General features: G+C 44.8%; 1 protein-coding gene across 1 annotated transcript in view; it reads right to left on the minus strand.

Annotated features, from left to right (window-relative positions):
• RFX8 (regulatory factor X8) overlaps positions 1 to 15,550 on the minus strand; it is a 63,175-nt gene that overhangs the window by 30,787 nt on the left and 16,838 nt on the right. The window contains 1 exon segment of the mRNA XM_024743974.1: positions 15,079 to 15,162. Within this exon segment, the coding sequence (XP_024599742.1) occupies positions 15,079 to 15,162 (84 nt within the window).

Below are 15,550 nucleotides of genomic sequence, written 5' to 3' on the forward strand. Positions count from 1 at the left end.
ATCTGTGTACAGGTTTGTTTCTTTTTCACGGTACGCGGGCCTCTCACTGCTGTGGCCTCTCCCGTGGCGGAGCACAGGCTCCGGACGCACAGGCCCAGCGGTCATGGCTCACGGGCCCAGCCGCCCCGCGGCATGTGGGATCTTCCCGGACCGGGGCATGAACCCGTGTCCCCTGCATCGGCAGGCAGACTCTCAACCAGTGCGCCACCAGGGAAGCCCTGTGTACAGGTTTCTGTGCGGACAGAAGTTTTCCTTTCTCTGGGATCAATGTCCAAGAGTGAACTTGCTGGTTTCAATGGTAACTGTGTGTTTAGTTTTAGAGGAGTCTGCCAAACTGTTTTCCAGAGTGGTTGGACCATTTTGCATTCCCATCAGCAATGTATGGCGTCTCTCCGCATCATCGCCATCATTTCGTGCTGTCATTAGTTTTTATTTTAATCACCCTGATAGGTGTGTGTTCACTGTGGTGTTGATTTCGTTTCCATAATGATGAACGGCGCTCAGCAGCCTTCCATGTGCTCACTGGCCATCTGTAGATTCTCTTCAGGGAAAGGTATGGGTATGTCTTTTGCCCATTTTCTAATTGGACTTTTTTTTTTACTGTTTAGTTTTGAAAGCTCTTTATATATTCCAGGTACTAGTCCTTGGTCAGATGTGTGGCTTGTAGATATTTTCTTCCAGGGTGGAACTTATCTTTCCCTCCTCTTCACAAGGTCACACACAGAACAAAAGTTTTCATTCTGATGAGGTCCAACTCATTAGTTTTTCCTTTTATGGATCATGGTTTTGGTGTCAAGCCTCAGAACTTTTTGCCTAACCCTCGGGTACACCCCAAAGATTTTCTCCTATTTTTTAAAATTTAATATTTTTATGTTTTATTTTATTTTATTTTATCTTTGCGGTACGCGGGCCTCTCACTGTTGTGGACTCTCCCGCTGTGGAGCACAGGCTCTGGACGCGCAGGCTCAGCGGCCATGGCTCACGGGCCCAGCCGCTCTGCGGCACGTGGGATCTTCCCAGACCGGGGCACGAACCCGTGTCCCCTGCATCGGCAGGCAGACTCTCAACCACTGTGCCACCAGGGAAGCCCAATATTTTTATGTTTTAAATGTAAGATCCATCCTGAGTTAATTTTTTTTTTTTTTTTAATTTTATTTATTTATTTATTTATGGCTGTGTTGGCTCTTCATTTCTGTGCGAGGGCTTTCTCTAGTCTAGGCAAGCGGGGGCCACTCTTCATCGCGGTGCGCCGACCTCTCACTATCGCGGCCTCTCTTGTTGCAGAGCACAGGCTCCAGACGCGCAGGCTCAGTAATTGTGGCTCACGGGGCTAGTTGCTCCGCGGCATGTGGGATCCTCCCAGACCACGGCTCGAACCTGTGTCCCCTGCATTGGCAGGCAGATTCTCAACCACTGCGCCACCAGGGAAGCCCAATTTTTATATCAGTTGTGAAGTTCACTTTTTTTGCACGTGGACGTCTAGTTGTTCCTGCACCGTTTGGTGTAAAGCTACTCTTCTTCCACTGAATTACTCTTGCACCTTTGTGAAAAATCACGTGAGCATATTTGAGCGGGTCTATTTCTGATCCTCTACTCTGTCCCTGTTCTGTGTCTGTGCCTCCACCAAACCACACCGTCTTGATTACTATAGTTGCAGAGTGAGCCTTAATATCAGGTAGTGTTTTCTCCCACTTGACTCTTCGTTGTCAAGGTTGTTTGAACTATTTTAGGGCCTTGCCTTTCCATGTAACTTTTAGAACAAGCCATCTATGTCTACAAAAAAACCTTGCTGGGATTTTTTTAAAGAACAACTTCATTGAGAGATAATTCACACATCACGCAATTCACCCTTTTAAAGAGTGCAATTTGCAGCAAAGGAAACCGTAAACAATGAAAAAGATGACCTAGGGACTGGGAGAAAATACTTGCAAATGATGCAACCAACAAGGGCTTAATCTCCAAAATACACAAACAACCCATACAACTCAACAACAACAAAGCAAACAACCCAATCGAAAAATGGGTGAAGAACTAAATAGACATTTCTCCAAGGAAGACATACACATGGCCAACAGGCACATGAAAAGATGCTTCACATTGCTAACTATCAAAGTAATGCAAATCAAAACTGCAATGAGGTATCACCTTACACCGGTCAGAACGACCATCATCAAAAAGTCTACAAATAACAAATGCTGGAGAGGATGTGGAGAAAAGGGGCCCCTCCCACACTGTTGGTGGGAATGTAAGTTAGTGCAGCCCCTATGGAAAATAGTATGGAGGTTCCTCAAAAAGCTAAAAATAGAGTTGCCATCTGATCCAGCAATCCCACTCCTGGGCATATATCCAGACAAAACTCTAATTCAAAAAGATACATGCATCCCTATGTTTATAGCGGCACTTTTCACAACAGCCAAGACAGGGAAACAACCTAAATGTCCACCGACATGAATGGATAAAGAAGATGTGGTATATATGCATAATGGAATATTACTCAGCCATAAAAAGAACAAAATAATGCCATTTGCAGCTACATGAATGGACCTAGAGATTATCATATTAAATGAAGTAAGTCAGAGGGAGAAAGACAAATACCATACGATATTACTTATATGTGGAATCTAAAATATAACACAAATGAACTTATCTATGAAACAGAAACAGACTCAGACGTAGAGAACAGACTTGTGGTTGCCAAGGTGGGTGGGGTGGGGGAGGGATGGACTGGGAGTTTGGGCTTAGCAGATGCAAACTAGTATACATAGGATGGATAAACAACAAGGTCCTACTGCATAGCACAGGGGACTCTTCAGTATCCTGTGATAAACCACAATGGAAAAGAATATATATTAAAAAAGAACATATATATATGTATGTATAACTGAATCACTCCGCTGTACAGCAGAAATTAACACAACATTGTAAATCAACTAGACTTCAATAAAAATAAAGAGCACAGGGCTTCCCTGGTGGCGCAGTGGTTGAGAGTCCGCCTGCCGATGCATGGGACACGGGTTCGTGCAAAAAAAAAAAAAAAAAAAAGAGCACAATTTGGTGTTTTCTTAGCTTATTCACAAGGTCACCCACTTGTGCAGAGAAGACAGAACGCGGCAGGCCTGAGACTGCTATCCTCAGAGAGGCCTGCTTGCCAGACTGGCCCTCGGCTGGCATCTGAGAACTGGGCTCCCGGAGTGTTTCCAGTCAACAAGCAACAAGTAAGAGGGGTTCACCGTGCCTGGACTGTTTCTGCACACAATGTAGTTGAGGCTGAGTAAACTTTCTTGGTGGTTTTGGCACATGCTAGGAAGAAGGTGCTTATGGGACCAGCCCTTAGTAAAGCCTTTGAGTGTACAGTCTCCGATGGGCTTCCCTGAGCTGAAACGTCACACGCGTGTTGCTGTGTTTTTCCTGCACAGAGGGCTGTGCTCTGTGTGAGCCCTCGGGGGAGGGCGAGAGCAGGAGAAAGGCTGCACGTGGATCCCTCCAGACAGTGCCTCTCTTTCCCTTCTGATCTGTGTATCCTCACTGCATCTCTGTAGTCAATCTTAGCCGGGGCTGAGAGCTCCCTGTTGGTGTGGCCTGAGGGGCTGGAGAGCTTTTCTCAGGCAGGGCAGGGATTTCCCTCTGTAGCGGAGGGATTCTGTCAGCTGGACTCCTTGGCTGCTTCTTGGGTGGGGTGGGGGACAAAGAGGCTTCCTGGACCAGGCTGCTTGCTGTAGCTCGGCCTCCCCTGACAGGTGGGCTCGCATTCCCAGTATCTCCTGGTGGAAAAGGGATGTCTCAGACCCAGCGAGGAAGGAGAGTGTTTCCTCTGGCTGTTTGTATTCGGTGGGAATCTCCCTAGCGCTTCCCCTTGCCTGGTATTGTTAGAAGAATGAGTCTGTCTGGGATGCTTTTTCTTGCTCGGTTGGAGGGGGTGGTGGTGGGAAACACTGGGTCTAGGGTCAGGGGTTGCGGGATACCCCGCCCCTGTGCTGTGTGTAGCCCTGGGGTTCCCAACCTGCTCACTTTCTTCTTAGCACCTTTCAGAGTTTTCCTCTGGTTGCTTCTTGCGTTATTTCCAGGGTTTACAGTTGTGCTGAGCAGGGAGAAGCAGAAAGAAATGTGTCTACACCATTCTGTCCCAATCCAAAGGCTCCATCATCTTTTTTTAAAAAAGTTTTATTGGAGTATAGTTGACTTACAGTGTTTGTTACGGTGTCTCAGTCTTTTCTTCTTTAACATCTTTATTGGGGTATAATTGCTTTACAATGGTGTGTTAGTTTCTGCTTTATAACAAAGTGAATCAGCTATACATACACATATATCCCCGTATCTCTTCCCTCCTGCGTCTTCCTCCCACCCTCCCTATCCCACCCCTCTAGGTGGTCACAAAGCACCGAGCTGATCTCCCTGTGCTATGTGGCTGCTTCCCACTAGCTATCTGTTTTACATTTGGTAGCGTATATATGTCCATGCCACTCTCTCACTTCGTCCCAGCTTACCCTTCCCCCTCCCCATGTCCTCAAGTCCATTCTCTACGTCTGTGTATTTATTCCTGTCCTGCCCCTAGGTTCTTCAGAACCTTTTTTTTTTTTTAAGATTCCATATATATATGTGTTAGCACACGGTATTTGTTTTTCTCTTTCTGACTTACTTCACTCTGTATGACAGACTCTAGGTCCATCCACCTCACTACAAATAACTCAATTCCGTTTCTTTTTATGGCTGAGTAATATTCCATTGTATATATGTGCTACATCTTCTTTATCCATTCATCTGTCGATGGACACTTAGGCTGCTTCCGTGTCCTGGCTATTGTAAATAGAGCTGCAATGAACCAGTGTCTTATTCTTAAAGTGGATCTCTGGACTACAGATTTCTACTTCATACTTTTTTTTTTTTTTGGCCGCTCGGCATGTGGGATCTTAATTCCCCGACCCGGGACCGAACCCTCGCCCCATGCATTGGCAGCATGGAGTCTTAACCACTGGACTGCCAGGCAAGTCCCCCATCGTCATATTTTAATTGATGAGGAACAAACATATAAGTAAGCATTTCATTCACCATTAACATTGATTTATAAAGTATATATGGTCTTTTTCAAAAAGTTTCTGGAGTAGCTTGAATCATGTCCAGGGGACAGGCTGTAGATTCACTTTTCCTGGCTCCTGCCTTCGAATCCGAACCGATACCCTGGAGATGATTCAATCGCCCTTGAGAAAAGGGCTCTGAAAGCTGGAAAGAAGATGGTGGACTGCCTGGGGGCACAGGACTGGAGAAGCAACCATGTGATGAGTTCACTGTTTTGTTTTGATCGCCCATGTGTATCTGGACTGCACACAGGAGGGACCTGGAACCCAGAACTGTCAACAGGCACAGACCTGAATCCCAAGAGGACCAGGAGAGGGAAGCCTGACAGAGACAGCAGGAGCTGGCCACCCCAAATGCCCACAGCGGCAGCTCTAAAGTGCTGGTGGGCTGACCACCCCCTACCACCTCCGGGACACTGAGGTAGGGACAGTATTGAAGCCCTTCACCAGTTCAACGCCCAGTCCACACTTGGAGCTCAGCAGGGCAGGCGGTCTACCCACAGGGGTAATACCAGCAGAGACTGGTGTCTCCCTGCCCTACACAGGTGGCATAAGGGGATGCAGGCCCAGTACTCTGGCTCTCCCAGCTCCCCAGAGAAGGTGGCCCATGGAGGTGGGTTCAGCCCCTGCAGGTGGCCCAGCAGGTAACTGATCATAAGGCCCAGCAGTGCCAGAAGAGTGAAACAGGTCAGAACAGCATGATCAGACAACTAAACTGTCACTGGAACTACAGCCCACAAAAGTAGGCCAGATCCTATATGCTAAGCCTAAATCAGGTGCTTGCCTGCTAAAGGAGAAGATTTAAACAGGGTCAAGTCTCCTAACATAACCCAAATGCCCAGGATACGATAGAAAATCACCCCTAAAATACAAAGATGAGTGGAACAGAATAGAGAGCCCAGAAATAAATCCACACATATATGGTCAATTAACTTATGACAAAGGAGCTAAGAATATACAACGGGGAAAGGTCAGTCTCTTCAATAATGGCACCGGGAAGACGGGACAGACACATGCAAAAGAATGAATTAGATCACTCTCTTACACCATACACAAAATTAACTCAAAATGAATTAGAGCTGAATGTAAGACCTGAGCCTAGAAGAACTTCTAGAAGCAAACATAGGTGGTAAGCTCCTTGACATAGATCCTGGTGACGAAATTTTTGAAATCTGACCCCAAAAGTAAAAGCAACAAAAGCAAAAACAAAGAAGTGGGATTACATCAAACTAAAAACCTTATGCACGGTAAAGGAGACCATCAACAAAGTGAAAAGTCAACCTATGGAACTGGAGAAAATATTTGCAAATCCTATCTCTGATAAGGGGTTAATATCTAAAATAGAAAGAGCTCATACAACTCAACAGCAAACACCAAACAATCCAATTAAAAATGGGCAGAATATCTGAACAGACGTTTTTGCAATGAAGACATGCAGATGGCCGACAAGTATATGAAAAGGTGCTCAACATCACTGATCATCAGGGAAATGCACATCGTTTCCTTCACAGGGAGGTATCACCTCACACCTGTTAGAATGGCTGTCATCAGGAAGACAGGAGACGCAAGAGGGAAGAGATATGGGAACATATGTATATGTATAACTGATTCACTTTGTTATAAAGCAGAAACTAACACACCATTGTAAAGCAATTATACTCCAATAAAGATGTAAAAAAAAAAAAAAAAAGAAGAAGACAGGAGAGAACAAGTGCTGGAGAGGGTGTGGAGAAAAGGGAGCCCTTGTGCACTGCTGGCGGGAATGTAAAAACACCATATGATCCACCAATCCCACTCCTGGGGATTTATCTGAAGAAAACAAAAGCACTAACTTGCAAAGATACATGTACCTCCATGATCACTGCAGCATTATTTACACCAGCCGAGATATGAAAACGACCTACGTGTCCACTGACAGGTGAACGAATAAAGCAATTATGGTATATATACACAGTGGAATGATATTCAGCCATAAAAAAGAATGAAATCTTGCCATTTGGGACAACATGGATGGACCCTGAGGGCAGTACGCTAAGTGAAATAAGCCAGACAGAAAAAGACAAATATCGTATGATCTCACTTGCACGTGGAATCTAAAAAGAAAAAGCAAAGCAAAAACCAAGCTCATAGATGCAGTGGCTGCCAGGGATGCAGGGGCTGGTGGTGCTGGAGGGTGGGCAAAAGGGGTGAAGGGAGACAAAAGGTACAAACTTCCAGGTATAAAATAAGTAAGTCCTGGGAACGTGATGTATAGCAGGATGATTAGACTAATACTGTGTCATATATTTGAAATTCACTAACAGAGTAGATCTTAAAAGTCACCATGACCAGAAAAAATTCTGTAACTATGTGTGGTGACAGATGATAGCTAGACTTATTGTGATGGTCACTTTGCAATATACACAAATATCTAACCATTATGTTGTACGCCTGAAGCTAATATTATGTTGTATATCAATTATACCTCAATAAAAAAAGAAAGGAAGGAAGGAAGGAAGGAAGGAGGGGAGGGATACTAAGAGTTAGGTAAATCACAGTTTGCATCAGAAAAGACAATCTACTGACGCTAACACTGAGATGAACCAGATGTTGGAATTATGTGACAAAGATTTTCACACAGTCATTATAGTAGTGTTCCAAGTAATTATGAATTCTTTTGAAACAGATTAAAAAAATAGAAAACCTCTGCAAGGAAACAGAAGTTACACAACAGAACCAAGTGGGAGTGATAGAATCGAAAAACACAAGAGCCAAAATAAAAATAATACACATAACACTATGAAAAAATCATGCAGATATATTAAAATAAATACATCAAAGCCAAGGGCAATATGCTGAAGAGTCTTATTAAATGTTTACCATGTGCCAGGTACTGTTTTAAGCATTTTCCTTGTATTAATTCATTTAATCTTTACAACAGCCCTGTGACGTAGATATTAGTATCCTTGTTAATGGGTGAGGAATCTGAGACACAGAGAGGTTGAGTGACTTGCCTAAGATCACACAGCTTACTAGAGGTGGAGCTGGGGAGTCTGTCCTAGAGTCTCTGCTCCTGTCCACGTGTAGTGTTGCTTGGTATTCTGCTGCCTCTTTCAGAGAATGAAAGGAATTCCAGTGACAAGTCTCAGTGGGCACTTCTGCCAGGGCTGCTGCTAAGCCTCCTCACGGGCCCCTCCCCCTCCTCTTCCATCTCCTCCTACAGCCCAGAATTAGCACAGCTGCCAGAGGATCTCCAATTGACATGCCAATCAGCCTGCTTCACTCCCCAGCCTGAGTCTCCCCAGCGGCTCACATCACACTCGGAATAACATCCCGCCTCCTTCCCAAGACCTGTGGGCCCTGCCTGTGTTTTCAGATCCCCCTCCGCCCACTCTCCTGTTCATGCCAACCTCCACCCTCAGACTTCCTTGCTCTTTTTTGTACTCATCCCTGCCCCAGGCCCTCTGCACTTGCCCTTTCCCCTCCCGGAATGCTTGTCCCCCAGATCTTCACTTGGCCACTTGTTTTTTTTCACATTTCTGCTCCAAAGGCATCTTCCCAGGGAGGCCTCCCATGACTGCATTTTATTGTCTTCAGCTCAATCTCACTATCGTTCCTTTTTGACTGTCTTTCTCCCCAACTAAAACTGACCAGAGGGGGAATTCCCCGGCAGTCCAGTGGTTAGGACTCCACACTTCCACTGCAGGGGGCATGGGCTCGATCCCTCGTCGGGGAACTAAGATCTTGCATGCCACGTGGCACAGCCACACACACACACAGAAAAAGCTGGGGCAAAACAAAATAATAATTAAAAAAATAAATAAACCTGACCAGTGGGAAGGCCTTGTTTATCCTGCTTACTGCTTCATCACCAGTGGCTAGAACAGGGCCTGACTTAGTGTAGGAACTTACATATTTGTTGAATGAACAGATAAATGAATGGATGAGAGATATAGTTTTCATTACCTGGAAAGCAGAGAGATGAAGTTTTTATTTTCAGACCTAATTTTTAAAAGGTCACACGGGTCCTAATGTAAAAGATGTCACATAATAAAATAGAAAACAGTTTCACCAGCATAGTTCATAGGTTAACAACAGTATTAAGATTTATTAGATTCTGCCTTCGAAATATACATGTTGTATTTCTTAAAACACGGTGTCGGTAAGAAACTTACCCTTAAACCTTAATGCTTTTTAAGCTACAGTAATCAAGACAATATGGTACTGGCACAAAAACAGAAATATAGATCAATGGAACAGGACAGAAAGCCCAGAGATAAACCCACGCACCTATGGTCAACTCATCTATGACAAAGGAGGCAAGGATATACAATGGAGAAAAGACAGTCTCTTCAATAAGTGGTGCTGGGAAAACTGGACAGCTACATGTAAAAGAATGAAATTAGAACACTCCCGAACACCATACACAAAAATAAACTCAAAATGGATTAGAGACCTAAATGTAAGACCGGACACTATAAAACTCTTAGAGAAAAACATAGGAAGAACACCCTTTGACATAAATCACAGCAAGATCATTTTTGACCCACCTCCTAGAGTAATGGAAATAAAAACAAAAATAAACAAATGGGACCTAATGAAACTTCAAAGCTTTTGCACAGCAAAGGAAACCATAAACAAGATGAAAAGGCAACCCTCAGAATGGGAGAAAATATTTGCAAATGAAGCAACTGACAAAGGATTCATCTCCAAAATTTACAAGCAGCTCATGCAGCTCAATATCAAAAAAACAAACAACCCAATCCAAAAATGGGCCGAAGACCTAAACAGACATTTCTCCAAAGAAGATATACAGATGGCCAACAAACACATGAAAAGATGCTCAACATCACTAATTATTAGAGAAATGCAAATCAAAACTACAATGAGGTATCTCCTCACACCAGTTAGAATGGCCATCATCAGAAAATCTACAAACAACAAGTGCTGGAGAGGGTGTGGAGAAAAGGGGACACTCTTGCACTGCTGGTGGGAATGTGAATTGGTTCAGCCACTATGGAGAACAGTATGGAGGTTCCTTAAAAAACTACAAATAGAACTACCATATGACCCAGCAATCCCACTACTGGGCATATACCCTGAGAAAACCATAATTCAAAAAGAGATGAAGTTTTTATTTTCAGACCTAATTTTTAAAAGGTCACACGGGTCCTAATGTAAAAGATGTCACATAATAAAATAGAAAACAGTTTCACCAGCATAGTTCATAGGTTAACAACAGTATTAAGATTTATTAGATTCTGCCTTCGAAATATACATGTTGTATTTCTTAAAACACGGTGTCGGTAAGAAACTTACCCTTAAACCTTAATGCTTTTTAAGCTACAGTAATCAAGACAATATGGTACTGGCACAAAAACAGAAATATAGATCAATGGAACAGGACAGAAAGCCCAGAGATAAACCCACGCACCTATGGTCAACTCATCTATGACAAAGGAGGCAAGGATATACAATGGAGAAAAGACAGTCTCTTCAATAAGTGGTGCTGGGAAAACTGGACAGCTACATGTAAAAGAATGAAATTAGAACACTCCCGAACACCATACACAAAAATAAACTCAAAATGGATTAGAGACCTAAATGTAAGACCGGACACTATAAAACTCTTAGAGAAAAACATAGGAAGAACACCCTTTGACATAAATCACAGCAAGATCATTTTTGACCCACCTCCTAGAGTAATGGAAATAAAAACAAAAATAAACAAATGGGACCTAATGAAACTTCAAAGCTTTTGCACAGCAAAGGAAACCATAAACAAGATGAAAAGGCAACCCTCAGAATGGGAGAAAATATTTGCAAATGAAGCAACTGACAAAGGATTCATCTCCAAAATTTACAAGCAGCTCATGCAGCTCAATATCAAAAAAACAAACAACCCAATCCAAAAATGGGCCGAAGACCTAAACAGACATTTCTCCAAAGAAGATATACAGATGGCCAACAAACACATGAAAAGATGCTCAACATCACTAATTATTAGAGAAATGCAAATCAAAACTACAATGAGGTATCTCCTCACACCAGTTAGAATGGCCATCATCAGAAAATCTACAAACAACAAGTGCTGGAGAGGGTGTGGAGAAAAGGGAACCCTCCTGCACTGTTGGTGGGAGTGTAAATTGATATAGTCACTATGGAGAATAGCATGGAGGTTCCTTAAAAAACTGAAAACAGAATTACCATGTGACGCAGCAATCCCACTACTGGGCATAAATCTGGAGAAAACCATAATTGTAAAAGACACATGCACCCCAGTGTTCACTGCAGCACTATTTACAATGGCCAGGTCACGGAAGCAACCTAAATGCCCATGGACAGACGAATGGATAAAGAAGACGTGGTACATATATACAACGAAATTGGGTCATTTGTAGAGACGTGGATGGGCCTAGAGACTGTCACACAGAGTGAAGTAAGTCAGAAAGAGAAAAACAAATGTTGTATATTAATGCATATATGTGGAACCTAGAAAGATGGTACAGATGAACTGGTTTGCAGGGCAGAAGTTGAGACACAGATGTAGAGAACAAACGTATGGACACCAAGGAAAGTGGCGGGGTGGTGGTGGTGGGATGAATTGGGAGATTGGGATTGACATGTATACACTGATATGTATAAAACTGATGACTAATAAGGACCTGCTGTATAAAAAAATAAATAAAATTAAATTAAAAAAAAAAACCTTAATGCTTTAAAAAAAAATCTCTTAATTGGCCAAGACTTTAGAGTTAATCTATTATCAGACACGTGAGGGGCGCAGACATTAAAAGCACCTGCTGCTGGGCTGGTCTCCAGAATAAGCCCATGTCATCCTTGTTCTGACCTGTGTCCCGTGAAGCCCTCCTCCTCTTCCTCGATGAGGGTAAAGCCTATTTTTTCCCCACAAAGACCAGTTCCAGCTCCCTTCTCTGTGACATCAATGCAGAGGCCTCAGGACACTGATGGCCTCTCACCGCTGCACAGTTCTTGCCCTGTTGGTTGTTTTCCTTGTGTGTGTGTGTGGGTGGGGGGGGGCACATGCAGGGCTCTCCACACCACCTGCTGGGTGCTCTGGGCAAACAAAGACACACACACATCAGCAAGTGAGAGATTCCCTTTGCACAAGGAAAGGTCCGACTATGACTGAAACACATCTCTCATCCTTCTGGCTCCCTTCCCTAACTTCTCTATTTTTGCTGCTCTCATTTTTCCATCTTTGTGACTAAGGGCTGAGTAAGAGATGTAAGAGGGGAGCTGGTGGGAAGCAGGTAATAAGGACTCGACTCGAGGTTGAGTCATCCCTGCCACCGTCTGTGGACACGGGCTCAACCATCCAAAGACCCTGCCTCCAAAGGGTCCTGCAGCTCTGCCTCCTTTTTGGTCCAGGCGCTCATCATGACGACTGAGGACCATTTCCTGGCCGCTGTCACTCTCTCCTTCCAGTCTAGTCTCTTTAAACCTTAATTCCAAGCTTTTCATTCTTCAACAGCTTTTTCAGGGCCAACACTGTGTTTCTAGGCAATGTTGGGGATAAAACAAGCTCCATGGTTCCTGGCCTTGCAGAGGTTCCCATGATGACACCACCCTGTTTCCCAGAGGACGACTCCAAAGGCTTACAGACTCCCCGCCCCCAGAATCGAATTCAAGTGCCTTCCCCAGGCTGTGGCTCCACCCTATCTCCGCATCCTGCACGGCAGGGAGCCTCTGCCGTCACACCTCTGTGTATGCTCACCTCCCTCCCTAAGCCTGGACATCCTCTCCCTCCCGCCTCCCTCTCCACCCGTCAACGCTCTGTCCTTCACAGCTTCGTTCAAAGCACGCCTCTCTCCCGGGCCCCTCTGATCCCCTGGCCCAAGACGTGCGCTCTCCATCTCTGAGTTCTCGCGGGACCTTGTGTACACTTCCGACACCCATCACGTTATCCTTGCTATCAAGCGAAATGTATATTTAGTTCCTCTATGAAGCCATCAGAGAGACGGGTCCATGTCTTACTCATACCGGTGGTTCCCCGTGGCTCCCCCTTGGCCGCTGCCTTACAACACAGGGTACCTTATACAAAAGGTGATCATATAATTCGTTACAGTTTCTTGTCCACACTAGAACCCTTTGGAGAGTAAAAGGGGCCCTCTTAATCATTATGCTGGGCTAGAAGTAAAGGTAAAATTGACCCTGGCTACTTGGATATGTGGTCCTCTATTTATGCCACATGAAGGCTCCATGAACAATGTATGAATTAAGAGGCAACGCTGGCTGGGTCGACAGCCAGTGAGCGGCGTGGGGCACTGGAGGAGGGGGTCTTCCCTAGAGCTGGGGCTGCTGAGGACGGTTCCCTGGAGCAGGTGGTCCCTGAGGTATGTCCCAGGGAAGGGACAGGATTCAGGAAGGTCCACTGAGACAGAGAGAAGGAGGAATGACATCATGCAAGGACAGGATGATAGGAGCAAAGACAGAACCGCATTTGGCATTTTCAGAGAAAAGTGAGTATGGCTGAAACCGGCAGTTTATATGGGGGAGAAACTGGCAACAGGGTCGGATAAAGTGCAGTAGGAAGGATCTGGGGGGCGGACACCAGTCTGGGAAAGGGGGGGTGCGTAGGCTTCACGCAAGAGGTGGGAGCCAGCTCCTGAGTGTTTCCGAGCAAGAAAGAGACAAAGAAGATGCAGAATTGTGGGGAGGTTAGTCTCACAGTTGTGTTTATTTATTTATTTACTTCTTTTGAAATTTAGGGGTTTGTATTTATATTAATAAGTAGTGTTACAAAAGACAGTTTTCATAGAATTCCTTAAGGTATTAAGGTTTCTTGATATGTTTCAGAATTCATATTTCTCTTTTTTAAATATCTCTTTTTGGTTTTGGTCCTGCTGGGTTCTCAGCCTTCATATGAATTAACATGAATATTTTGCTATTAAGTATTATATTTGTTAAATGATATCTAAGAATGTGGCCCATAGACACATGGGATTTCCCTTTAATTATTTAAGATAAAGAAGTTTTAAGTTTTGCCAAATCAAGATTATCCATTATTTTCTTACTCCTTCCATTTATTTATTTATTATTATACTTTTAATTTAATTTTTTAAATTAATTTTTACCAGAGTGTAGTTGCTTTACTCACGGCTGTGTTTACAGAGAGGTGAGGCTGAGGAGAGGGAGGTCACGTGGGAGCCACGGAAATAATCCTGATTATTATGAGATGACCAGGGCTTCAAGGAAACATCAGTAACCATAAAGAGTGGTCAGGAGACCCGAAAGGGAAGAATTAACAGGACTTGTGACCCGAGGGAGTCAAGGATGGCTTTCGGGTGACGCCCTGCACAGGTTGTATCTACTGGGATCGCAGATGGAAATAGGGACGTCAAGAGGCAGAAGTGATTGGAGGGAGAGGATGAAGTTAAATTTCTGCATCCGCAGTGTGAGGTACCAGTGGGTCTTCTGGATGGAAGTGTCCAGTAGACAGCCAGACAGAAAAGCCTAGGAGGTGGGAGAGATGAGAAGCACAAGTGATTTAGAAGGAGTCATCCACGGATGGAGAGGCAGGTGGAAGACAGAAAGGGATGAGGTGTCTTGGGGTCAAAGTGGGGGAAGAGCATCATGGATTACGAACGGTTGGATCTCAGGGAGATGCATGCCCTGGGGGCGGCGGGAAGAGGTAAGGAGACCAAGAAGGGCTCATTCTGGGGATGAAACTGGATGACGCAGAGTCCTGAGGGCTAGAGGAAGTTTCACGCAGGAAGTGGCTCATTCTGTCGTATTTGACACAGGGATGGAGAAGGACAAAGACTTTGTGCAAAACGGCTTTGGCCACTGAGATGAGGATGAAAATGAACAGTATCCGAGGAGGTGAACGCCATGTGCATTTCTCTGGCCAACGATGTGGCCCGTGTCAGAGGCATGGTCATGTGATGTGTGTGCTTCCATCCTTAAGAAGGATGAACGGCACAACAGCCGAAAAGCCAGTTAGGTTCAAAGTACGAACGGTCCTAATACGGATCAGGCTGTGACCTAAATGACAGGTACTAACCTGTGGTATCTTTTTTCACCTAGAAGGCAGCAGTACTGGGCATACAAGAAAGAACTTTTCTTGATACGGATCCCATCGTTAATGATACCTGAAAAATAAAGGTTGTCTTCAAGATGATGTCAACCCACTGGCGTGCTTTAGAGAAGACACAGAACAGACTAGCCAAGGAAGACAGAGGGTTTTTTTTTTTTTTTTTTTTTTTTTTGCGGTACGCGGGCCTCTCACTGCCGGGGCCTCTCCCGTTGCGGAGCACAGGCTCCGGACGCGCAGGCTCAGCGGCCATGGCTCACGGGCCCAGCCGCTCCGCGGCATGTGGGATCTTCCCGGACCGGGGCACGAACCCGTGTCCCCTGCATCGGCAGGCGGACTCTCTACCACTGCGCCACCAGGGAAGCCCCAGAGTTCTTCTCTGGGTTTCATCACTGACTCCATTTATCAGGAAAAGCTAACCAGTCATACGGCCTGACCAAGC

This window comes from Neophocaena asiaeorientalis, unplaced genomic scaffold (assembly GCF_003031525.2).
Source record: "Neophocaena asiaeorientalis asiaeorientalis breed wild unplaced genomic scaffold, Neophocaena_asiaeorientalis_V1.1 scaffold114, whole genome shotgun sequence".
Taxonomy (NCBI): Eukaryota; Metazoa; Chordata; class Mammalia; order Artiodactyla; family Phocoenidae; genus Neophocaena; species Neophocaena asiaeorientalis.